We start from the raw sequence: 25,550 nt of genomic DNA, 5'->3' as shown, positions 1-25,550 counted from the left end.
GTGAAAACTGAGGTGATGGTGTAATGTAGACTGACAGTTTTTTTTTTTTTGTATTATTTGGGTTGATAATTGATTCAGGAAAACCAGAAATAAATAGATACTCATTTTTAAAGACTAGGCTGTGTATGTAATCATAGAAAAGACTGCTAAGAAAACTGTAAAAAAAAATTTTTACATAAATTTATTATTATACTTTAAAGGGAATCATTTGGGAAATAGTGCAAGAAATTTGCAGGATACGTGTTGTTAATCAAATTTTCTTAAGCCTCGGATTTATTAATAATATAGCTGCGCGTGTTTGTAGTTTCCATATCTCACAACAGAACAGAACCCGACTACACACTCTGGTTTTTCAAAGCGGTAGCGACCAGTTCGGTTCAAGGCAATTTACTGTAATTTGACCCGTTTTAGGCCTCACTCTGTGCTGACTTGCTCAGGTCTGTAGATTGTCCTCACGGTCTTCCACGCACACACACACACCGAATCAGGAATGCATTTCGATTATTTTGGTCTGTCGGCTGGGGTTTGAGCCACGGTCCACAGCGCGAGCTCCCGCCCGTCTACCCACTGGAGACTCACCGAACTGCATAAAGAAAAACCCAACTGATCCGGCGCGGCAAGGTAACGTAAGTAGAAATCTAATACATTTGTTCCATTGTTAAAAGTTTAAGAGTTGTGCTGGCTGCTAACTTATGAGCTAACATATTGCGTAGTAGTAGCCAGCAAGCGAGCTAGCAAGCTAATGTTGTTCTTTTGTTGCAATTTCTTTTGTTGTTGTTTCCTGTGTCGTGGCTGAGATTGCTTGGCTTTTTCCTGCCTGTCCCCCTTGGTTTGAGATCTGCGCACTAAGAACTCGGCTGTGCGAAGATCTGGCCGAGACGAGATTTGAAACGGGGAGCAGAAATGCGCACCAGTTCTAGTGAAGTTGCGAGTGAGCAAACTAGCCAGGAAGCCAGCCGTCAGCTAGTTAGAAATAATGACTATTTTCTTGGTCGAGTGTCGATGTATTTGCGTTGCAGGCAGGTCATCTTACTCCATCGCCGATTTTGCCTGCGTGATGTTGATCTACAGATGCAACCCTCCGGACATTTGGTCTGAGATTAGATCCTCACATCTTTGTGGATTCCAAAAGAGACATGCTCTCTCTCTATCCCCGACGACGCTGCACTGTCTAACGCAGCTGTGCACAGCTGTGCGGCCAGCCGAGCAGCATATGGCTGTCCCCCCTATAACTTGGATCATGGCATCGCTGTCACTGTCTCGGTTGTAATGGGCTATCCAATAAGACGGTTTGTGATGGTGGTAGGAAATTAAAATGTAACTGCGTGAGAGAACATAGAATTGGCGCTGTGGAGTAGGCTGTCCAGTTCGGTCACAAGTTGAAACGTTTAATAGGTTATCTAACTGACTGATGCATTCGTGATATTTTTGATTAACTGTGTGTTGATTACGCGTGTTGAGGGACAGTATGTTTCCTGTTCATGTATATATTCAGCTGTTATCCATCCTCCTCATCCCCTCCTTTGGCACGATAGACAGCCCGAATCCCAGCAGCTGCAGCCGGTTGTTGGCACCGCTATGTGTGGGAGCCGCTGACACACACAGCCCCATTGTGTGAGCCCCACCTGGGGCCTTGTGTATTTTTTTGAGCTCGCGGCTGTGATTTGGTAAGGAATAGTGTAGCTAGCTACATTCAACGAAAGTGAAACGTACAGTTAGCTAACTGGCTCTGCGTGTTTGTTTACTTCAATACATTGGCTGAGTGAGTGGAACAGTCAGAAATCAAGTGAGTTATCTTACTGGACCACCGTCTTCAGAAAGTCATCTAGTGCTTGTAAGCATAGGTAAACCAGTTTAATTTCAGTTTCTCTTTAATGTTAACACGTACCATATACATAGTTACAACACGCGATACTGTATCGCCCACATCTCTATCTCTCTCTCCCTGTGTCAAAATTCAATCTAACTCTCCCATCGCGCTATCTGTCTTATCGGCAAACGGTAATGGGTTGTGCACGTACGATTGCGCACTGTTAACTCCTCGCGTACGGCAGACTATCTGGCATTTTTCCCGGCGGCGAAAGACAGCGGGCAGATTGGAGCTACTGTAGTCACAGTCTGAGGGCCGAGCTGATCTAATAATAGCCGCTCTCACCCTCCTCGTCTCCTCTCTTTCTCTCTCTCTCACTCGCTCTCTCTCAAAATCAAACACACTCAATCACGCCCTCACCCTTCATAAATGGCTACTGTTTTTTCCTGTGGTTTCTGTAATTTGGGAAACGCCGTATAATTGGGCGGCCCGGGCCGTGTAGGGATTACGTCATTTTGAGAGCAGGGCTTCATTATATCAGAGGAAGGGGCTCTTGTTGGATGTGTTTGAATTTGTTAGTAACTTGTTGCAGGGCTGTGTGTGTGTGAGAGAGAGTGGAAGCCTGACAGTGCCTGCAGTGTGCTTGCCGAGGCTGTTGTGGTCCGCCTGGCAGTTGGCGAGGTGTGCTGTGCCTTTTGGAAAGTACAAGGACAGCAGAACCTGATCTGTCACTGAAACTGTACAGAGGTGCCGCAGGCTGGAGCACAGAGGAACTGAGTCTGATGCTCAAGGTTTGAGTGAGTTAGTGTGTGAGTGAGTGAGTTAGTGTGTGTGTGTGTGAGAGTTAGCGTGTGTGTGAGTGAGTTAGTGTGTGAGTGAGTGTGTGAGTATGTGTGTGAGTGAGTGTGTGAGTGAGAGTGAGTGAGTGTGTGGTTGAGCCAAACGCAGGGATGTTGGGGCAGGGACTTTGTTTTAGATGGCACTTAGTCAGGTCAGCGTGCTAGCCGCTAAAGGGCAGTGCTGTGGAGCAGCGCTGTGCGCGGGACGCTCCCAAGACCTGTCGCCAGAACTGGGTCAGAGAAGGCCCTGAAAACGGTCTCCTAAGCAAATAAATAATGTAGCGTGCTTCTCTCGCGCCCGTGTGCGTCTGCCTGGGTGCGTGGGGGCGAGGCTATGAATATTTGAATGTGTCTGCACATGCGCACGCGAGACTGCGCCCCCACACACTCTACCTACACGCCGACCCGCATGCTAACGTAATTCACTCGGAAAGCCGCGGCGCTACCCACACTGTCAAACGCGTCAACCACCTTCACTGTTCAGCGCTTAGCCTCTGCTCTGACACGCTGCTGCACTGTCATTGCCATACGCTTATCCTCCTGAGCCCTGCTTCATCCTTGCTCCCTCTCTCGCTTTCACACTCTCGGTCATCCACTCACAAGCAAGTCCTTCACTCCCTCTCTCCCTCTGACTCTGTCTCTCTCTCTCTTTCTCCTCCCCCCTCTCTCAGTCTCTCCCTTCTCTCTGTCTCTCTCCCTCTCTCTCTCTCGCTCTTGCATGCACACAGTTGCATGCAAAAACACTTCAGTGCCTAAAGTCAAATTCAAACGTACCTGCTCGGTTTTGCACAATCGCACACTATCTCATGATCGAAAATAACAGAAACCGCGAGGCGTTCACCATGGAGAGTCAACAAACCCTCGTATCCGCGGTCGCGCGGGTTGTTGAGTTCGATAGGCCGCGGCCTGCGGCGCGGTCCAGCCTGGGCGAGAGGCGGGACCGAGGACCGTTAACGCCGAACCGGGCCCCGATGGGGGCGGAGGCGTCCCTCTGAGCGATTGCGTGCGTGTCGGAGTGTGTACAGAAGCCCCCATCTCGGCTCCTCCCGTTCTGTTTGCCTGGTCGGCTATGCTTGTTTAACATGTCAGGCTGAAGTATTTAAGCTGTCAGAGGGGAGTGGGGGGACAGGGACAGAGGCGAGCTGGAGATGTTATTACTAGAGTAAATATTATTGCGGCTCCATGGTGTGCCACGTCAGAGAGGGAGGGAGAGAGAGAGAGAGGGAGGGAAGGAGAGAGGGTGTGACGTGCGGAGGGCGAGAGATGCCGGGAAACGTTGACTGTTTCCAGGGCCTTTTCCCTGGGCCTCTGCCTGTCTCTGGGTCCTGCTGGTCAGCGTGCGTTCTCAGGAGCTGTCGTCAGCTCACAGATGATGTGCGTGTGTGTGTGTGCGTGTGTGTGTACGCACGCAGCCAGTGGGTTCAGCTGCAACAACTGCCTCCACTCCAGCACTGTGTATGTGTGTGTGTGTGTGTGTGTACGCAGCCTGCGGGGTCAGCTGCAACAACTGCCTCCACTCCAGCACTGTGTGTGTGTGCGCGCGCATGCGTAAGAAGCTTGCGGAGTCAGCAGTAACAAGTGCCTCCACTCCAGCACTCTGTGTGTGTGGGTGCTTACCATGGGACCGGCATTGGCCCATTTGGCAATGACGGATATAAACACACGTGCCCTCATGTCTTACTGTCCCCACAATGCCCACACGCTCAGCCCTGTTAGGAGTCCTGCACAGCCATCCACACGCACTGCCCCGCACGCTCAGCAAGGCTGCCATTGGGCATCCCGGCTAACGCTCTGCTGCGGTCGCGAGCGGCTCGACCCCGGGTCGCTTCGGCCGTCACCGCGTCCGCTGCGGACGGAGACCGCGGAAGACGCGAACGAAAGCGGCGGGATTGCCCGCCCGTGACCGTGCTCGGAGTCGAGCCTGTCGCCGGGCCGCGCGCTGCGGATCCCCCGGCTTCCGGAGAGTTCCGTGGCTGTGAGCGGAGGCCTGCTGTCTGGCGCCTGCCCTGGAGAGCCGGCGGAGAGCCCCGCCGCGGTCGCCCCTCTCCTCTGCGCGTGGGCACACCTGGCTCTTTGTGGTCCGTGCCAGGCCGCCGAGCGCCGGCAGCCGTGAACAAGAGCCCCGCCCTTTTTTGGGCTTCAGAAAGCGGGGAGTTGAACGGAGGACAGGGGGGGGGAGGAGCCCTGTTTTTTCCTGTGTTTTTCCTCCTCCTCGCGATCTGTTGTTCCGTCTGTCTGTCTGCCTGCCTGTTTGCAGCTCTGGTGGATATAGCACTCTGTTATTTGACTGCTCGCTCTTCCCGGGGCTCTTAATTTGGAAGCTGATACCGCTCCACCTTTGTTTGTTTCACAGCACGAATGCGAGAGGGCACAGTGCAGTGCGCCTGCTGTTAAAATGTCTGCTAAAACTGAATTTGGGCTGGCAGACTTTAGTGCTTACTGCACTGGGTCTCAGTGGGAAATCAAGCTTATGTCTGTATCATATTGGGCCTCAGTGTGATATCAGCGTGTGTCTGTAATGCATTGTGCCTCAGAGTAAAAGGACCATGTGTCTGTAATGTATTAGGTGTCAGTGTGAAATCGCCCTGTGTCTGTAATGTATTAGGTGTCAGTGTGAAATCGCCCTGTGTCTGTAATGTATTAGGTGTCAGTGTGAAATCACCCTGTGTCTATATTGTATTAGGTGTCAGTGTGAAATCACCCTGTATCTATATTGTATTAGGTGTCAGTGTGAAATCGCCCTGTGTCTATATTGTATTAGGTGTCAGTGTGAAATCGCCCTGTGTCTATATTGTATTAGGCTTCAATGTGAACTCACCCTGTGTCTATATTGTATCAGGTGTCAGTGTGAAATCACCCTGTGTCTATATTGTATCAGGTGTCAGTGTGAAATCACCCTGTGTCTATACTGTATCAGGTGTCAGTGTGAAATCGCCCTGTGTCTATATTGTATCAGGTGTCAATGTGAACTCGCCCTGTGTCTATATTGTATTAGGTGTCAGTGTGAAATCGCCCTGTGTCTATATTGTATCAGGTGTCAATGTGAACTCGCCCTGTGTCTGTAATGTATTAGGTGTCAGTGTGAAATCGCCCTGTGTCTATATTGTATCAGGTGTCAGTGTGAAATTGCCCTGTGTCTATATTGTATCAGGTGTCAGTGTGAAATCGCCCTGTGTCTATGTTGTATCAGGTGTCAGTGTGAACTCGCCCTGTGTCTGTCTCCTGCAGGTGAGAGTGCCATGCTTGTCAGAGGGGTGAGAGAGTGAGGCGATGGGCTGCACCTCCGCTAAGCAGGTGTCGGCCGTGCCCAGCGATGAGGAGGGCCGGGGCAAGGCCTACAGCAACGGGGACGTCTTCACCGGTCAGTGCACCGCACTCCTCACCCGTCGTCACATCACCTGTGCCTGTGCTGACACAGCCCAGACGTCTTTATCCCCAGACACGACTAGGACATCTGTAATAGTGTCATCTTGCACCTTCCACCGTGAAATTGACAGGCCTGACATTTTATAACATTTTTCCCCTGATCTTATCGTAGGCAAAGGTACTGTCCCTACCTGCATCGAGATGCTTCCCGTTAGTAATCCCATTTGAATTTAGACAATGCGCAGTCTCATTCTGCGGCCGCCCTTTGTTCTGATATAACAAGCAGCTGAAGGGTTTACTGGTGGAAAAGATTGATGCGTCAATCAAATTCCGTTCCCTCTCTTTATGAATACGCGGTGATGACAGTTTTACCGCTATTCATTTTTCATCCGGGGATTTATACAGTGGATGCCGTCCTCAAAAGGGAACTTGGCGTCCATAAACCCTGCGTGTAGTGTTCGCTTGTTCCAGCGGTGTGTGATGTGCATCTGTGACACACCATTGTTAAGCTCTTTGAAGGTCTGTACCTCGGCGCGCGCTATGAGGGTGTTCGTCGGGAAAGGTCTCTCCACGGCAACGGGCCGGAGGCCGAAACCCGAGAGGACTCGGAAGACAGAAAGGGAGAGCGAGAGAGAAGGCGGAGTTAACATCATAACAGAGGGAGAGAGAGAGGAATGAGGGATTAGGGGGAGAGATTAGGGATTAGGAGAAACTCGGTGGAATATCACGGGACGCGGCAGATGACGGACGACGGCAGGCCTCTCCTCTCCCGCGCTCGCTCTTTCTCTTTCTAGCTCTCCGTCCCCCTGCCTCTCTGTCTGTTTCTATCTCTGTCACTCTACCTCGCTCACTCCCTCGCTTTTAATCTTTTGAATCACACTCCCTTTTCATAGCTCTCTTTACATTACACTATTGGCAGACTGTCTTATCTGGGCAGTTAGCAAATAGAGCGACTTGCTAAACTTTTGTTTTGCACAGTATCCATTTATACAGCTGGAAATTTCCTGAAGCAATGCAGGTTAAGTACCTCGGTCAAGGGTACGACGGCCTACATGGAAATCGAACCTGCCGCCTTTGGGTTACAAACTCGGTTCCGTAACCGTTATACTACACTGATCCCCCCTCACCCCTCGTCAGCAGGATCAGTGCGTGGTGACTGGAAGAGCTGGGAGGAGAGGCTGCTGCTCATTCTCACAGTGGAGGATGAGACTGGCTTCTTGTCCCATCTGTGCTTTGAGCAGTACAGGGCTGTTAGCGTCCTGGTCCCGCCCGTCCTCCTGCTCTGTCTGTGGCAGGGAGGCGCTGTAGCAGCTGCTACAGCAAGCTGCCCTGAGCAACCTAGCCCAGAGCAGCCGGCCGATCCCTGGGCCCGATCCCAGAGCAGCCAGCCAATCCCTGCATCCGATCCCAGAGCAGCCGGCCAGTCACTGGGCCCGATACCAGAGCAGCCAGCCAATCACTGCGCCCTGATCCCAGAGCAGCCGGCCAATTCCTGCGCCCGACTCCCGAAGTGTGCATGTCAGAAACGATGGCGTACCCTCTCGCAATCGCCGCGCTCGCTAGCCACTGCCATTAGGAAGAGAACGCCATTTCTGCGGGAGCCGGAGAGCATTCTGGGTTGGCCAGAACGGAACAGCCAGTCCGTCCACACGCTTTTGCGTGCACAGAAACGGCGTCTGGCCAGTTGTAATACACTGGAAATTGTGAGCCTCAGACAGCGACAGGTTGTTGTGCAGAGTATTAATGATCGCTGGCATTACTGAGCGTACCGTTCTGTGGGTAATGTCAGTGTCAGCCCCCAACCCCCCCCAACCCCCCTGCCCCCTGCGCTCGTTTACACAATGACAGGAAAGGCTGAGATCTGCCGTGCGCTAAGGAGAGGAAGAGAAAGTCTAAGCTCTATTTAATATCATTGTTTATGAAGTGTGTTTGAGTGTATTTTGGCTCCGGGTTGTATGTGTGTTTCTGAGCGTGTTGAGACCCAGCCGTTGGGAGCGCTGCCTGTTTTCTTTCCTCAGGCGAAGATACGAGCACAACACCCCCTTTCGCCTTCGTACACTGCACTGTGTGTGTGTGTGTGTGTGTGTGTATGCGCGTGCGCACGTGTGGCTCGCAAAGCCAGTTAGGAAGCTCTTTTCAAGTCAAAAACAACAACAAATATATATTTTGTTTAATTTTCAGATCGAATCTTTTTAGTCTGAACATTTTTGTTCTCCATTTCTCTCCCTAATTTGGAATTCCCAGACCCAGGTGATCGTAGACCTGTCCTGTCGCAGCAACTTCCTCCTTCAATACGAGAGCGCGCGCACTGGCGCACACTTCCTCTGGATGTGGTACAGTCAGCCTCCCCTCCTCATCCTGCAGTCCGCCTGCTCAGCTAGGCGTTTACCGCCAGAGAACCGCACAGCTGACGTAGCTCCCAGTGACAGACAGCTGTGCTAAATAAACCGCTTCCTCCCAGGCTGGCTTCATTACCTGTTACGTGTCGTCCGATATTTCGAAGGTCCGGTTCCAGCTAGCCGGACTAGCGCAGCCTGGGTTGGTTTCTGTGAGAACTACAGGGCTGTGGGCACATTGCTGCACCCAGCTAGAGGGCCTCAACTGGACCTGCTGTTTTGGAGGCCTCTAAGATCACAGTCTTTCACTAATGTCCCGTTAAGTTTTCTTCACAAGCTTGTAACTAGTTTTAAGATCCCAATTGATCATCAGTCATAGTGAAACCTTACAAAATCCTTTGCCGTCAGCCGGTACTCTAAGCGAAGGCAGAACTGTTTTGAGTATACCTGTCAGTACAGATTTTTTATTAACATGTTTTTCCCTAAGGTGACGTGCGCAGCGACGGGGAGAGAGACACTGTTATCAAAGCATGTTGGGTGCAGCGGTGCAAAGTCTGAGACGAATAAAACTTCATTCGATACGCAGAGGCTGCAGGCAGACTTTAGGGAAAGCGGGGAAGGGGGCGGGGCTAGAGGGAGGGTGAGGATGAAGGAGGATGAGGAGCTATCGTGGGAATCCGCTCCGTTCGTCCTCCGCTTCTCCTTCGGGGAGGGGCGTGCGAGGGTGGGGCGGGAGGCCTTCGGCGTGCGGGGAGCGTGCTGCTGCGATAATGCGCGCCGCGCGTCCCTCTCTCTCCCCGCCGCGTCACGTCCTCCCGCCGTCTCTTTAATTTAAACGTGGCAGGAGGGCGGACGGGCTGCGGCCGAGCTCCATTTACCCATACCGCCGAGAGGGGCTGATCATTACTGCTGTTCCTGAAGAGCGCTAAATTTAGCCACCTAGCTGTCTCTCTCTTTCTCTCCTTCTCTCCCTCTTCATTCTGTTTTTCTTTTCCTCTCTTTCTCTCACGCACTCTTTCCCCCTCACACTTTCTCTCTCTCTCTTTCTGTCTCTCTCCCCCATTTTTTCTTTTTCTCTTTCTCTTTCTTTCACACACTCTCCCCCCTCACTCACTCTCTCTCTCTCTCTCTCCCCCTCTCCCAGATGAGTACAAGATGAAGGGAGTGGAGGAGGTGAAGTACATACGCGGAGAGGAGGACAGAGTGAACACCCGCAACCAGGAGAACCTGGTGAGACCTGGGGGACACGCCCGTGCACACACCCCACATGCTCGCGCACACACACCGCAAGACCTATAGCCCCCCCCCATGTGACCTTTTTAAATATTCAGCCCATATATCCCTTTTCACACAAATCACGGAGATCGTAAGAAGCTACTCCGGGTTGTCACTGACATGTTAACTAGTGCTGATTGCTTTGAAAAGCCTTGATTAGCTGTAATGATATGTCATCCAGTGGTGACAGATTTATTTTCCATTTTGAAGTTAAAACTGCCTAATATTTTCCACCATCGTGTTTTTTTTTGTTGGTTGTCACGGCATGCCTTAGTGATGTGGTATGAGTCATGAAACGGTAGGACGTGGGGAAACAAAACAGAGTACAGGCTGAATTTATTTCATTTCATCTCAAGTGAGACCAGCAGTGTCGTTCAAGAGATTTAGTCTTGGTAAGGATGTTGTTGATTTATTTTTGCCGAAACATGCCTTTCAGACTTAAAGACTAGCAGCACCGGTAGCTCCTTCGGACCGCCATTTGTATGCACACGCTCGCCCCCACGCGAGTTGACTTGTTAGCATATCCGTGAGCGCGCACGGTAACGGCGAGTCGGTGAGTTGAATGTGCCCGCGGCCCCTCAGCACCGCACCATTGCCGTGGCCTGCTGCCTCAAGTGCCCTTCAGCAGCTGTGATGTCACGGGTGCCGCGTGAGACATGCCAGTGCATGAGAGCACCGGCCTGACTGGCTGAGGTCAGGAGGGTACCGTTAGGTGAGCTAAAAAAAAATTAAAAAATTAAAAAAACACTGTCCACTGGAGGACTGTAAGAGTCTGTGAGCTCCGGTTTCCTGCAGGGTCGTTAAGCACACTGAGCAGGTAATGGTGGCCTTGACTGAACCAGTTTCTGTTTCCGTCCTGTTTTGATTGTGGGCGTTTAAGGAGAGCCGGGAAGCCAGCAGGCCTTTCATTTAATCTAGCGCCGCTGCCAGCGGGGGAAGGAGTTATAGTGTCGCCGCTCGTCGTCTGGTTTGTTTCCACTCTTCCTGGAGTGTAAAAGTGTGTGTGTGTGTGTGTGTGTGTCGCTTTCAGGAAAAGTGCGCAAGTTCCTACAGGGGAAAACAAAAGGAGGTCCCAGGAACGAATGGCAACAAGACGAAGTGAGTTTTTGCCTTTCTTGCTTTGTGCGTGTGTGTGTGTGTGTGCGCACGTACATGCATATTTTTATGCGTGTACAATGGATTGTGTGCTGTGTGAGTGTGTACTTTCTGTAGCATTGCGTGCTCTTTGTATCTGTGCATTCTTTTTGCGTGTGTGCGTGCGTGAGCGCTTGCGCGCTTTTATTCTGGAGGTTTACACGCCGCTTCTCCTCCCCCTCCGCAGCATCCACACGTCAGAGAGCCAGCAGGAGTTCTTCAGGATGCTGGATGAGAAGATTGAGAAGGTAGGAGGGGGGGGGGGAACAGCAGGGCGCATGTAGGAGGGGTTTAGGAACGGTGCCCGAGGAATTCAGAGACAGAATTAACCGACTGAACGACGAGGTTAGTCATCAAGAGAACTATTTTAAAAGACAACACTTCAGCTTCCTGCGGTCCCGTTCTTTCCGCCTTCAGCTCGATCTGCGTCGGTTCCTCCGACTCGTCGCTCTCATTCGCTGCTTCCTGCCGCTGTTCTGACCCCTCCCCTCCTCTCGCTCATCCGATGCGGATCGTTGGTCTCACTCGGTGTCTGTTCCTTGTTCCCCAGGGACGGGACTACTGCTCTGAGGAAGAGGAGGAGGTGACATAGCACAACGGCCTTCAAGTCTGCCCCTCAGCGGCCCCCTTCCCCCATACCCAAGAGAGACAACTTGAGACTGTGTGTGTGCGTATGTGTGTGCGTATGTGCGTGTGTGTGTGTGTGTGTGTGTGCGCCTGTGTTTGTGGAAGAGAGACCGTGAGAGCGAAGGTTGGCGTGCTATTTTGGACCAATGAGAGCTACCCTGATTTGGGACAAGCCTGCTGGAAGGGAGGGAGGGAGAGAGAGAGGGTCCATCTGTCCCTCTTTCCCTCCGTCCCGCACGAAGACAGCTCTGCCCCCCCCCCCCCCATGCTCCCCCGAGGAGACGACTCCCTGAACGGAGGGACCGGGACTGTAAAAATGGAGCAGGATGTGGAAAAGCGTGCGCTCGCTCTCACTTCCTGCCCCGCTCTCCTCTCCGCCCGGCCCTGTGAGACGGGCTGCACACGCTCACTCCTGCAGGAAGGGAGGGAGGGATGGAGGGGGCGTGGCCTTCCTGCTGTCATGTGAACTGAGAATGAACTCTGGAGTGATGCTGGTGACCTGAGAGCCAAGAGCATTTGAATGGGGGGTGGGGGTTACAGAGGGGTGGGTGGTAAGAGATATTTAGATTTGTTAGAAGCTACAGACAGAACGAAAAGTTATTTGAGGACTCACTCCAGCCTTTAAAAAACGTTTTTCTTTTTTTCCCTCAATACTGTACCGTTTTTACGTTTTCTTGTCGTTGGTCTCTATGTCTTTGGCTTCTGTCTCAGTGCAGCCCTTCCCTCCGGCTAGCTAAACGTCTAAGTGGTGAAAAGGTGAAAGGTTGCAGGGTTCCTGTGCCCCAGGCTGTGTCTCTGTGTTTAAACCCCTCTTTCTCAAGGGACTCTTTAAAAGCCATGACACTAAAGCACATGACCTGTCACTCACGCGGCCCGCGGCACTGATCGACCCCGCCCCCAGCGTCCCGGTGTGTCCAATCATGTTTCCCGCCCCTGTGTGTGCAGTTTGGGCTTCAAATCATTCCTCAACTTCGGCAGTATTACAGCTCAGTGGCAGTCCACACACACACACACTCTCAGCACACTTGCGCACCCACGCACACCTTTGCTTACTTGGACAAAGACTGAACCATTGGAGCGGGGGTCACCTAGAGGCACAGACCTGATCATGCTTCTGTCTTCATTTATGGATTATTCCTTTTTTTATTTTTGATGGGTTATTTTTTTGTGTGTTTTTCTATTAAAATAAACACAGGAGCTGTTTATACAACGGTGTATCTGCCCAATATGCCTGGTCCCTGATTATGACGTCAGCGGCCGTGTGTCTGTTGAGTGGACGCTGAGAAGGAATCATGGTGACGTCACATCCCCTGGGAGAATTCTTGAAAGTCAACAATCTTCCTGCCAGGCTAATGGTTCACGGTTCTTGACACTGGAGGATGTGGATGTGTGCTGCCATCTAGTGTTTATGTAGTGCCACATATATAAACGACCCAAACTTGTAGGGGGGCGGTAATCCATCCATTCCCAATCAAAGGCCGACAGCCTTTAAGAGTCCTAATACTCGTTCCTTTCCCCGCGTACTGTAGTATAAGAATTAAATAGGAAGCATATGCCTTCCCGTATTAGCGAACCGTGTTGGTCGGTTCTGGCGACTGAGGTATATTCCTAAAAATATGAGTGCTTCTATTCCAGTAATGTGTCTAGTGCTATTCCGCTTTGGTGCGAGGCTGATACGCTGGCACCGTTCATATGGATTGGTCAGCTGAGCACCAGAGACCTTAGCACAGAACCAAATGGGGACATATCGACCCCCCAGGGAGTATTTGCTTCGGGGATGGATGGATGGACGGATGTCCTCGTGCCTGAGTGCGCCATGTTAAAAGGACCAAAAACGGTTACATTTTCAATATTTTATTTATAACACTTGAATTTATTAATTTTCTGACCCGTGTACTATTGATTAAGCTACATTGGCTTTTGAAAATATTTTGTTGCGGGAAAATGTGTTCATTGACTTTCAGCACTGATGGTTACATTGTTCACAGATCCAAAAGGACAGTAGTTCTAAAAGTTGTATAGATACCCCAATTGTAGGTATTGTGAAAAGATCGTTTTATGTCAAAACTGGTGTGCACTCAGGAAAAAAGGTATAAAAAAGTGTCTTTAAATGTACAAACGCTTGTCACTGTGGTGGTGTCCTATCCTTTTTTGCTTGTATTTAGGTACTTAATAGTACCAAAATATAACATTATTGTACGTCCAGGGTACATTTAGCGAATTTGTTCCCTAAAGTACTCAAATTTACCTCCACCTTAATTTCTCAGAGTTTAGGATATATATAATAGCCTAATACGCGACAAACTAGCACAGCCGATTTGTCCAATTACGCTGTTTACTTCAATAGTATATATTTCACTGTTTTAGTTATACGTTTCCTCAGGAACCTTCTTCTTTAACTCTCCCTCTAGGCAGTTTGCATTTGGAAGCTATCTTACGGCTTTTTAAAGGGTGTAGTGTGGCGACATAATACATGAACTGCAGTGGCCACAAACTTATACTGCAGTTTGGAACAGTATGCTAATTGATGACCATGACGCCACAGTACTTAAAACGTTGCATAGAATCACTATTGTTGCCAGAATTTGACATATTTATACCGATATCATTCCGTCAAAATGCATAGGTGCCGTCTGTACGTTTCACAGTAAACTCGCACAATAGTTATGGGTGTCTTTTGAAAGAGACCGTACCTGCCTAGGACACACTCCGTTTAGGTAGCAAGCTGTTCTTTATTGTAAAATTGACATCGTTGCCTTTGTATTTACTCAAAACAAAAATGTCAAGCATTGTTTTCTCTGAGATCGGCTGGGACCAAGGTTTTGCCTTCCCTGTAGCAAACGCTGAAAACAAGGCGTTGGAAGAGGAGGTGAGTCCTACTGAGGATTTTGGCGAGTTAATCTTTAGCTAGCCAATTGATCAAACCGAGTATTTGGTCGACAGTTTTCTAGAAGAAGCCTTCCTCAATAGAGTAATATTTAAGGAAAACGTTGTCTTTCACATCATTTCTATGAAATACTGAAGCTATGTAATGTGATAAAATAAAAGTGGCTCCTTTTGCCATGGCAACAGTGTGTAGTTGCCTTTTCCTTCTTTGACCCTTTGGAACGTTGCAGCTTCAAGGGAAACAAAAAGACAGGGAAGAAGTGAAGAACGAGATCAGTGAGCACAAAGACAGGATCCAAGCCATTTCAGCATTTCTGAAAAATGTAAAACAGGAGCTGTCTCACACCCAGGTGTGCTTTCCCCTTTGTCCTGTGCTTTTGTGAAAATATGTAACATGAATGGTGCTCCCAAGCATGTGTGAATATCTGCAGAATGAACAAAGCGCGAAACATACTTGACTTGTGCAAAATATAACTTGACCTACCCCCTTACATAACCGCAGGATAATTCAAAACATTCTGACCGTTAAGACTCCATAAGACAGGGTTGAGTCACAGAAGTCAAGCTGACTTTGGCAACTGCCCAGTTTTCCAAATGTGACAGAATCACATGGCTAAACATAGCCTTGGCGTGTGTACCTCTGGCTTGTGCAGGATTGTTGCATTCACATAATCTGTGTGCGGTTGTGTGTGTGTGTGTGTGTGTGTATGTGTGTTCATGGGTGCGCGCACATGTACAGGCCCTTTGTGTGGCCCTGGGAAAGGAGGCAGAGTCTGAGGTGCATTTCAAGGCCGTGGCAGATCGGGAGCTGGGCCACCTGGAGCAGGAGATTGTAAAACTCGACAAGGAGATGGATGTTCTGAAGATTAGGAAGGAAACACAAGAGGTCAATTAATACTACAGGCTGTAATTTTTGTGGTCGTGATCATGATTTTTGTGGTCGTGGTCGGTCCCATCAAGGCCCGGATCTGAATCTATTGGTTTTGTTCCAAAGAATGACATCTCCAGAGCCAACGAGAAGATGGGGAAGCTGATGAGCCAGCTGAACTGGGATAAGGTCACCTTGGAAGCCTGGCTGGAAGAATCCGCCCAGAAGGATGAAGACACCATCGCCATCCTCAAATATGTCCAACAGGACAAATGCAAGATAAAGGTGGGACATGACTCCCAACCTGTCATTTTAAGGACGCTTGGATAACTGGAGAGGGATGCTGTTGCTATCAGTACATGTCAGGTGCATTTTTTATGACTCACAAAGGCAGAACTGTGGAAGGAATTGCCTGTTTCTTTTCAGTGAAGCACAGCTTTGAAATCCATATAAACGGTTTATGACAACCCCCATGCATGCCACCGTTCTTTTGGTGATGTGTTGTCAAGTGTTGAGACTCGGGGCTATTACAGAAGGATTAAGAACCTATTTATAGGGTTACATGGGCTGAGGGTAAAGAAACAGGGAATGAGACTATGATGCATCCTAATGGTGCTAGGTGGGCCATGTAAATGCATTGTTGGGTAATACTAATTCCAGTTTGGCAAAAATATTCATACATGTAATAGTCTGTTTTAACACTTATCTTAACAACCTACTGGGCTTCAGGAAGAGGTAATTTACTGAAAGTTTTTTTTTTTTTTCATTGGGTGCTTTAGGAGCTGATTCACGCAGTTGATAACAGTACTGTTGAGGCCAACCAGAAGCACAAGACCCTGGAAACCGAACACACCAGGACAATAACAGTGCAGGTCCAGAGGCTGTTTCTGATCTCTTACCCTACATGTCAGGTGTCAGTGAGGGTCATTTATTACTACAGTGCCAACAGATTTATTCATTGAGTGTGTTTTTGGAAACAGATCGGGCTGGAGAAGACTTTAGAGAGTTTGCGTAAAGCTCACGTCGAGCGGCAGGCACTCATTCGCCAGTGGGAGAGCACCATTGAGCAAATGAGGAAGAGAGACCATGATCTGCAACAGTGCATAATGGTAACCACCGGGGGCGCTAGATTGCCTTTTTTTTTTTACTGAGACATGTTTATATATACACATTTATGATGCTTGAAAGGCAAGCACGTGTGATGTAATAATTCATGACCCGTTTCCAGCTGCTTCCTGAGATGCACCAGGAGGTCCGGTATAGGAAGGACACGATCAAGGAGAGGAAGATGTTCCTGGAGAGGCAGCTGGATAACAATGCCGAGTGCGAGAGGAAAGGCCTGAACGTGAAGCGACTGGCAACGAAACTGAGGGGGGAGTTCCAGAAGAGGGAGGGCGACCGTGCTCGCGTGCTGGACGAGGTGAGCACGCCCACTGCTGTTTGTAGGCCTATTCAGTACCACATTCCTCACTGAATTCAAATGATGTCTTTTACTTGAGCACTCGACAGCATTTTTGTTGAGCACATGACCTGGTTTCTTGGGTCTGAACTGGTTGCTGATTTTAACGTGAGAACAAAACCCAACCAAGACCCTGTGGTGCTCCAGGACCAGGGTTGAGGACCTTTGATTTAAGTGTTTTTCCAGCTTGTAAAACCATGCCAGCAGTGAAGGAAGCTTTACTGGTGTAATGAAATGCAGTGATCAAGTGTATCGGGGGATTATACGTGTGGCTGGAACATAAGTACACTCGCCACACCTCCGGTCTGAAAAGTGCTCATGGTTCCGTCAAAATACTCTTATTCACTCCCTGCCTGACGTCTGCAATCCTTATCATTTCAGTTTGTTAGCTTGAGGGTCACAGTGGAGCGGATGGCTACGGATGTCGAGGCTAAGAGGTCCCAGCTGGGCAGCATTAAAAAGGACATCCACAGCAAGCATACCAAGTAAGCAGACTTCTCTTGTTTTACAAGTGCCAGCCGCTTGGCTGTTAATGGGGTCACCTGCGTCACTGCCGCCTTCATCCTGTTTAATGCAAGTGCATGCGCTGTTAAACAACTGACAAGCAAGTTTAAACATGACTGCATTCACTGTAAGTCTTACAACTCCCGACGTTGAAGGTTGTGAAGACTTGATAGGTCAGTGAGTGAAATTGTATAGTTGGAAGCAAACCAGAGAAGACGGGCCTTGTCTTGCCAAGTTTCTAGTAAGTCTTGAAGACTCAGGGAATCCCAGAATCAATCAGAGGTGTGGGACACCAGTGACACAAATATTGGTGCTGGTATTCCATTAAACCACTCCGGGGAGTAAATAGAAGCAGAATACATATTCTACTCAGGAAGTCCTTAGTTTCCTTTTTTGGTGAAAAGTAAGTTGGATCGTGAATTGAGGGGAAAACCCATGTTCTACAACATGATGAAGAATAAAATTTATTTGAATGCCACTGCCAAACCCAAGTCTTGATGATTGATAATTGTGCCTGCTTTTCCAGTTTTAAAAAAAATTTAACAATAAACTTCAATTTTAATTACACTGTTCTGATTTGATCTTATTTTATTGCAGACTAAGAGGATCATTGTGGGTAGATATATTTCTGTCTTGAATGGTACTAATGCTAATTGGTCCTGACAAACAGAAACACATTAATTTTTCATCAATAAGTAAATAGTGTTTTGAGTGGTGAAAAGCTCTTTGGGAGATACTTTAGGCAAAACAGAAACCACCAGTCATCTAAAGTGAAACCAGAAGAATGTGGTTGACGGGACCAACTGTTCATTTATACAGGTCCATTGCTGTACTGAGCAATGCATGCTATGCTAACGATTAAGTGCTCAGGCTGACGTGATCATTGTGTGGTTTTGTTCAGTGCAACGTGTGGTTGTTGTGAAGAAGTGTATTCAGTCCAGTGTGCCTCAGGGTGTGATGTTTTTGTGTGGTGCTGCTGGTTTTTCATCACTGGCTGTACTGGTGTACTGTGTGAGCCGATTCCCGTGTCTCGTGTCCCTTTAAGTCACAGTTGTTTGTTTTTATTGGCCCTGTATGCTCAGGACATTATCCCTCTGTGATAATGGCGGTTGACTTGATGACTGTGTGTGTCTGTGCTCAGGATGAACGCCATCAAGCTCCAAAACGAGGCTCTGGGGGAGAAGCTCCAGGCGGTGACGGAGACGGTGCTCAGCGCCGATGAGAGGGCCACCCAGATGGAGCAGATGCTAAAGGAAGAGGAACAGAACAAAAGCGTGAGTCTCCATGGAGACGCAACCTGGCTCCGGCCTATAAAATGGGAGCTAGAACTGTCGATTGCTTATTTTTTCAATTAGTTTGATTAGGCGTGTCAGCAGTAAACGCTACAAGGAGCCATATAAAAATGACAATGAGATTCCTAAAGTAAAGCTGTCACTCCCCTCCTGTGGTGTGATGCTGCGAACGCTGCTCCTGCAGGAGATCGAGGCCCACGTGCATCGGCTGCGGATGGCACAGCCCCACGTGACCCAAGAGCTGCAGGCGCAGACGGCCAGGGAGAAGGTGATGCTCGCGGACATCGCCGCCAGCCGGGTCGCCCTCAACACCCTCATCATCGAGCGCAACAGAGCGGAGCAGACGTCGCTGAAACAGCAGGAGATGATCAACGGCAAGGCAAGAGATCAGCCCGACCCCCCACCACCCCCCCTCACCCGTCCGCTTTCACTACACCGCACACAAATCTCAGTTGGCCGGAGCCCAGGTTGCTGCTCTGGTTTGGCAGTGGCCTCCGTGCCCAAGGCTAATTGAATGAGCTAAATGAATGGTCTGAGGATCACTGACTGTGACTGTGTGAGTGCTCTGCTCGCAGTACAACAGCTACCTTGTTGCAACAAGGGGTGCGTCAGTTTTAGTGTATGGCAATGTGAATCTCCATGCTCTGACAGGCCACCATCTGTGTGAACTCGGATGTTACACAACTAAGTGCACATGTCCTCATTATGGTTACACTTCTCTGGTGTTTGTCTAATTCATTGGGGAGTATTTGCTAATTCTGATAACTGCTAGTATTATATAATATTGTGAACTGCATAATAATAATAATAATAATAATAACGGTGATGATAATGATGATGATGAGGAGGATGATGAGAGTAGTAATCCTTCGTATATTTGTAATAGGACTTCCAGATCCAGTTGCTAGAGAGGAAGATGGTGTGCGCAAAGGTGGAGGAGAACAGTTTGCAGAGGCAGGTCCTGCGGACGGAAGAGATTAAGCTGGTGCAGAGCGCGGAGCAGGAAAAAAAGACTGTGCACATGCTGGGCCACCACCTGAAAAGACTTCAGGTGACGAACCTCACGTCGGTCACCTTAGTGAGCGTGTCTGTTCAAATGCAACTCAGATACTGACAGGAAGTGAGCTTCTAAGCAATGTTGTCAAAGCAGCACAGTATTGAAGAAGTGAACACGATCGCAAAACAGCTTAATGCAATTCACATATTTTCTCGGGTATAAAGCCAAGAGAACTCTCATTTCCGGCAACAGTAGAGGCTGTGCCAAAAGCAGTTGACCACTCCTTAAAATTGCATCACCACTTATTGCTGGATACTCTGCAGTATTACTTGACGTCATTGCTTGGTGGACATCTGTATCCGAGGCAATTTATATTGCTCCCATTTTACACAATAGCCATTCATACAGCTGGATTATGTGCTCAAGCAACCAACAGCTGCACATACTGTGCACCTGGAAGCTGAAACTGTAGTAAAGCTGAGTGGTGAGACCATGTGGAAGTCTGCTATGGGAGGTGACTTCATTCCCCCCAGCTGGGTCACTTCAGGCATCCTAGGCACGCTTTTTTGTCTTAATTACCCACACTTTTCCATGCCAAGGATTTGTAACCATTGTCATTTGGGACTTATTTATTCCAAATATTTGTTTTCTGAGCATGCATTTTTGCGATTGTTTTCTACCACCATAAAAGGCCTGTAGTTGTGTAACGTCTGGACTGTAATGTGTCATGTCTTGACTGTTTTTATGTGAATGTGAGCCTCTGAAATGCAAGGCTGGTTTCTGAAAAGCAAATGAAGGCTTTCGATTTCAGGTTGAGATCAGCATTGTGAAAAAGGTGTCTGAGAAGAACGAGTCGGAGAAGAAAGATCTGACCGTGAAGAGCGAGGAGCTGAACCTAGTCAATGACACGTGCATCAAGGAACTGAAGAAGCTCAGATCCATAAAGCAGGTGAGAAACCTGCACATGCTCCATATCGTCTGTGAGGTGTTATCGGAGCTGAATAAAACAGGATTTAATATTATAGTATCTGTCATCTCAGCAGAAGTATGTAGATATGTAACCGATGATTGATTGGCATCATGTAAGCAGAGGGTAATTAAATGATGATTAAGTCTGTTCACTCACTCCCCAAAGGACACCATGGTGGATAGCTATATTCTTAAACTGGAGGTGCACCGTCTGAGCACCATTCTGCAGAACAAGGCAGACAGGGTCCTGTCCCTGGAGAAAGAGAAGCTGCAACTGCAGGCAGCCATGAAGGAGGGGGAGGCGGAGGTTAACGTCCACAAAGAGGTGCTCCAAAAGCAGTTCAAAATGGTGGAGCAGGAACGCCAAGCCCTCAGGTAGACTGGCTTAGTAACTGAATAACAGTGCTCTAGCCACCCACGCCACAAATGGCTAAGAGGTATTAGAGGGAGCAGAAGTCAAATTACTCCATTGTCAGTGAGATCATTTGAGCTCTTCACCAGTCAAGTGGACTTAAAAGTTGAGGCAAACCTACCCAATTCTTCGAATGGCTGTTCATTTAAAACTACCACAACATTTTGTTGGGAGTGAGGCTTTCTGGGCTTAGAAATCTAGATTTATCGACAAATTTGCCAGATCATATTCGTTTCAATATGTTGTTGGTTCTGCCATTTTAACCGTTCTCTCCACATCCTGCATTGTGATTTCCACTCAGCTTGGAGATGAATGACAAACTGTTGAAAATGGACAAGTTGAGGAAAAGGTATGAGATCATGATTCTGTCCATGGAATCCCCTGACGGAGAAGGCTGGTCTCCTGAATATTACCTGATCAAGGTGAGCTCTCTAACCAGTCCATATGTAAAGCCATTTTAAAAAAACTGAGACGCCAATGTAAGTACAGTTACTTAAGATGTCACCTTATACTTTTAGTGTTTAGGGCCACTGTGACCTATATGCACCAGACACTTAGTCTACCAGTGTCTGGAATTCTGAAAAAGGAACAAGATGATCAACTCACACTCAGTTAATGAAAGTGGAAAATGCTATCTCAGACATTATTCTAGAATATCCCATAAATCCTTGACTGGGTTCAGATTTAGTGAAGAAATGCTTCAAATGGTGGTGAAGATGGTCACTCAGTACATGTCATTGGTGAAGCATTGCTCATTGTGTGTAACATTTTGTTTGTTTGTTACTGTTTTACTAGATAGAAAAAGAAAAGGAAGAGCTCCAACGCATGGGGAATGAACTGGATGCAAAAATCTATAAGAAAGAGGAAGAAATTCAGGCTCTGGAAAACACCCTGTATGGCATCTATATGCGCAACGTGGAGTACCGCAGGGCATTCAACAACATTGCCAAGTGGAGTACGTTTCACGAACATCATTTCAGGACACTTGTCTGCCAGCATGCCTGAAAATCTCTCTAGATTTCCCAGAATATACTCCTGGTCAGAACATTATAACAGTTAGCCAGCTGGGAATGTACCTTTTTAGCCTGTTTTCCATTGATAGCAAAATTAGGCCGTACACATTGTGAGAACAGGCGAGTGAGGCTTCACGAATCCCAGAACGACCAAAGCTATCTTTGTGACTCAAGATTTTGAAATCACTTTTTAACCCTCATTTTGTCCCTCATCTGAAGTCATACTTTTAAGCCCGTCCCATTACTGTAAGGTCCTCCATTGATTGGGAAGGACCAATGCACAGCCAGCCTCCTATTCCATTCACCTAGTGGTGCTGTGCAGCCATTGTGCTAGAGGACTTGGCAAATCATTGCACTGAGAACCAGCACTATAGGTGGAGACACAATTTGAGAGCCTCGCTGAATTGAATTAGTCCTAGTATTCTGAAGTGGGGTCTTTGGGTCATGGCAGTGATTCATAGTAGCTCCACCCATCATTGCATTCAGGAAACACCACCATCCCAGACAGAATAAGGAGGAATGTATTTGCCGTGGTCTGTTCCACAGGCAAGGAACACCAGCAACAGCTGAGGCTGGAGAAGGAGAAGACGATTGCAGAGGAGAAAACTGCTCACAGGAGACTGCAAGTCAGAGAACGCCAAGAGGACATTCGGGTAAGCCTGCTTATTTAGTGAATCCCCAAAAACCCACTTATTTTCTTTTATTTCAGCATTTCATTTACACCATCCAAGAGTACACATACATGACAAGTCCAATATTATTAACTAGTAAGAGATGACCTTTCATATGGAGTTCAGCAGCATATCCCCAGTCTAATAATGAGACAGTTAGTAGTGTCAGAAGCAGTATCATTGCAGTATCCAGGTCCTGCTGCATTCCCATTGATCTGTATCCGCAGTGCTAGATGTATGGCTCTCCACTTTGTCTCCACTTGTGTGGATAAGAGTGCCTGCTATGTAAACATTATGTCATTTCCCCCACACAGCGTGTGTTTATGGAGAAATCTCTTGAGCAGGACCAGACATCTCGAGTTGTCTTACTGTTTAATTTGTTTATTTGCGAACCCCACCAGACCAATCAGTGTGCTCCGATTTAACCCTCAGGGCATGAATGCCACCCTGGAGAACCTACTGAAAGAGGAAACTGAGCAACTTGAAAGTAGAGAAAAGATCCAGTTTCAGATTGACTGTCTAAAGAAAGACCTGGGAAACCAGAAAGTGAAGTTGGGCAGGGTTTCCAAGCAGGTTTGCCTCCCAAAATACATATGTGCGGAATATATTTACTGTATATATATCTGTACTGCTATATATACATGTATAAGTGAAATACAGTAGAATAAATTCACACCATCCAGCTACCTTTTCAAAGCATGGATCACATGGGTGGATATGATTTCAGTAAACGGGGACACAAAGCACCCAGCTTTTAATTAACTGTTTATTTGCCGTATCTATTTAAAGGACAGTTCTCTTAGTCATCATGACAACAACGTGTGATTTCGATAGGTAAAGCATTTACTTGATGTTATGGAGTGGGAATTCATTCAATTATGTGCACTTTTACGGATCTGACTGTAAATCACCTGTGGTCCATTGGCTGATCTTTTGATTGCATTTTGCAACCTGACCTCCCTTCACATGCCAGTGCTCCAAACTGTCAAGGGAGATTCGGTCAAACAATGACAGTCAGGGTAAGACCGACGAAGAGCAAGACATTGAAGTCCGTGAGCTGAAGGACTTCAGCAAGCAAGTCAACAGCATGCTGCAAGAGGCAATTAAGGAAAACCCTGACCTGAGTTCAGCACTGGAGAGGCAGTTCCAGGAGGTAGCCCTGATCAGCTCAACTTAAGTTTAAGAAATTTGACCAAATGCCAGCAGACCAGACTTCATACACAGTAAAATGTTCATAAAATGTTCACTTTTAGTGAGTACATATGGTCCCACGAATATATGGAGTTGAATTAACACTGGACGTTTGACTGTGTATGCTGTTCTTCACTGTGGCTCACCTGCCATGGAGATCCAAATAATAACTCTTGTTCCCGTAGGCCAACGTGCCCCTACCAGCGGCATTGTCTAGGCCTCCTAGCCAGCAGTGTTCAAGGACAGTGTCCATTCGCAACTCTACATCTGTCAGGTAAATGTAGAACAAATCCTATCAACACCAAAATCCATAAGAGCATGTAATGTAGTATCTCTTTTGTACTGTGGCACCATTCCCTTGTAAACAAAGTTCAGACAAAGACACAATGGCTGGGATTCAATCAACATTTTGTCCTTAACTTGGGCACATACCTAAATACAGGCGTTTCTTCAAAAACATTTTGGCTAGTTCAGCAATCACCAAAATTAACTGTCCACACTGCGTTTGTGAAGAAGTAATGCTCACATTTAATAGTACGTTGGATGACAAACGCACATTTTGACTGAATCTAGGCCACAGTGGGCCCCTGCACGCTGGACCCCCGGTTCACCCCCGTGACGTTTGCCTGTGTCTCTCAGGTCATCGGTCTCCGCCGGCAGCAACAGCCTCCGGAGTTCGGCGAAGCAGTTCCCCCACCTGAAGAAGGTGGACCTGGGCCTGCAGCTCAACGTGACCAGCCCTCGCGACTCCAACATGTCTCCACGCAGCTGCAAGAGGGACTGCTCGAGCAGCGGCAGCATTAACTCCCAGCCTTAGGTTCCATGGGCTACAGGCAAAGGATCATGGTCCTGCTGAGTCTGTTGTGATGTCTTCAAAGAGCAGATCTATTCGCATTGTCATGCCTGTTTACATGGAACCCTACTTGTTAGGGTGGATAACGTTATTGAGGATGCTTGTTCTTTAATGTGCAGTGATAGTGTTGTAGTGTGACTGGTTTACAAGAAGTACTGTTCTCTTTTTTCTTTCAAATCAAAGTTATTTAAAATATATGAATATATATATGAATATATAAAGCTGGTTGCAGGTTGTTGATTGGGTGAGTGAGCAAAACCAGATGCAGGTTGTTGACAATTAATTATTTTCAAAAAGTTGTTTTGTTCAGTTCTTGTGATAAAGGACACAAGATTGCACAGATTGTATTTATTCCTTTGAATCACTTTAATAAAGGACTTTTATTTTCAGTCACTAGAGGGTGCAATGTGATCTACTCAGTGATTACTACAGGCAAATGAATTAACTTTACAACACAGGACAAGCTTTGCATAATTATATGATGTCCTTAAAAGAGGCTAAAACAACCATAAACATATTTGTTGCTAGGCACAGACCTTGTTCATTGATACCATTTTATTGTGCTGTTTATTCAATGGGTGCTGCTATGTTCAGATATGACTTCTGTACTTTCCTATGATGTCAGCCAGCAGGTTAGATCAGGTATTATCTATTACTATAAAGTTGCAGATTTAACAGATTTGACATCAACCTATATGTTAATCTATATCAGAAAAATACAGTTTCTGTGATCTTGTTAGTTTCCTATCCAATTTCGTGTTAGATTAAAAGGTGAATTTTAGTAATTAATGTTCTGCATATTATATTCAATAGTACAAGGGACAAAATATGAAGGAGATGCACAGTGATTACAAATCTTGCCAGCTCAGGTACGTAGCAAGATAATGAAGTGTTATTTTTGTGACACCATTACATGAATTGCTTTAAATTACATCATGCTTAGCCCTGACTTTAAAAAATTTATTTAGTTGTCAGATATCAAATAATGCTTTGAAAAACCTTTATCAATTGTTTATTCAACTTTATTCATCAAGTAGTCGTTACTGCT

At 47.5% G+C, this 25,550-nt stretch overlaps 2 protein-coding genes across 3 annotated transcripts; both read left to right on the top strand.

The window, feature by feature from the left end:
* The first annotated feature begins 479 nt into the window (after positions 1-479).
* LOC118230464 (uncharacterized protein C1orf21 homolog) lies at positions 480-13,502 on the top strand. 2 transcript variants are annotated; one of them, XM_035423514.1, is made up of 6 exons: positions 480-626; positions 5,878-6,010; positions 9,496-9,581; positions 10,657-10,724; positions 10,948-11,008; positions 11,311-13,502. In XM_035423514.1, exons 2-6 carry the CDS (start codon positions 5,920-5,922, stop codon positions 11,350-11,352), a joined length of 348 nt encoding a protein of 115 aa, XP_035279405.1. In that variant the 5' UTR covers positions 480-626; positions 5,878-5,919; the 3' UTR covers positions 11,353-13,502. The 2 variants fall into 2 exon arrangements, with proteins under 2 accessions (XP_035279405.1, XP_035279406.1); XM_035423515.1 differs by having other exon boundaries at positions 490-621.
* A 664-nt stretch (positions 13,503-14,166) lies between these two features.
* LOC118229623 (coiled-coil domain-containing protein 39-like) lies at positions 14,167-25,470 on the top strand. The gene is made up of 20 exons (XM_035421750.1): positions 14,167-14,256; positions 14,486-14,623; positions 15,013-15,159; positions 15,268-15,426; positions 15,921-16,013; positions 16,122-16,250; positions 16,370-16,561; positions 16,982-17,085; positions 18,246-18,378; positions 18,581-18,775; positions 19,283-19,447; positions 20,205-20,342; positions 20,529-20,737; positions 21,076-21,196; positions 21,570-21,729; positions 22,334-22,440; positions 22,891-23,031; positions 23,432-23,611; positions 23,835-23,923; positions 24,289-25,470. The coding sequence occupies exons 1-20, from the start codon at positions 14,167-14,169 to the stop codon at positions 24,464-24,466; spliced, it is 2,868 nt and encodes a 955-aa protein (XP_035277641.1). The 3' UTR covers positions 24,467-25,470.
* The last annotated feature ends 80 nt before the right edge of the window (positions 25,471-25,550 follow it).

Source organism: Anguilla anguilla, chromosome 6, assembly GCF_013347855.1.
Source record: "Anguilla anguilla isolate fAngAng1 chromosome 6, fAngAng1.pri, whole genome shotgun sequence".
In the NCBI taxonomy this organism is placed as follows: Eukaryota; Metazoa; Chordata; class Actinopteri; order Anguilliformes; family Anguillidae; genus Anguilla; species Anguilla anguilla.
Note: the sequence above shows the minus strand (reverse complement) of the source record. Positions and strands in the feature narration are given on the sequence as shown.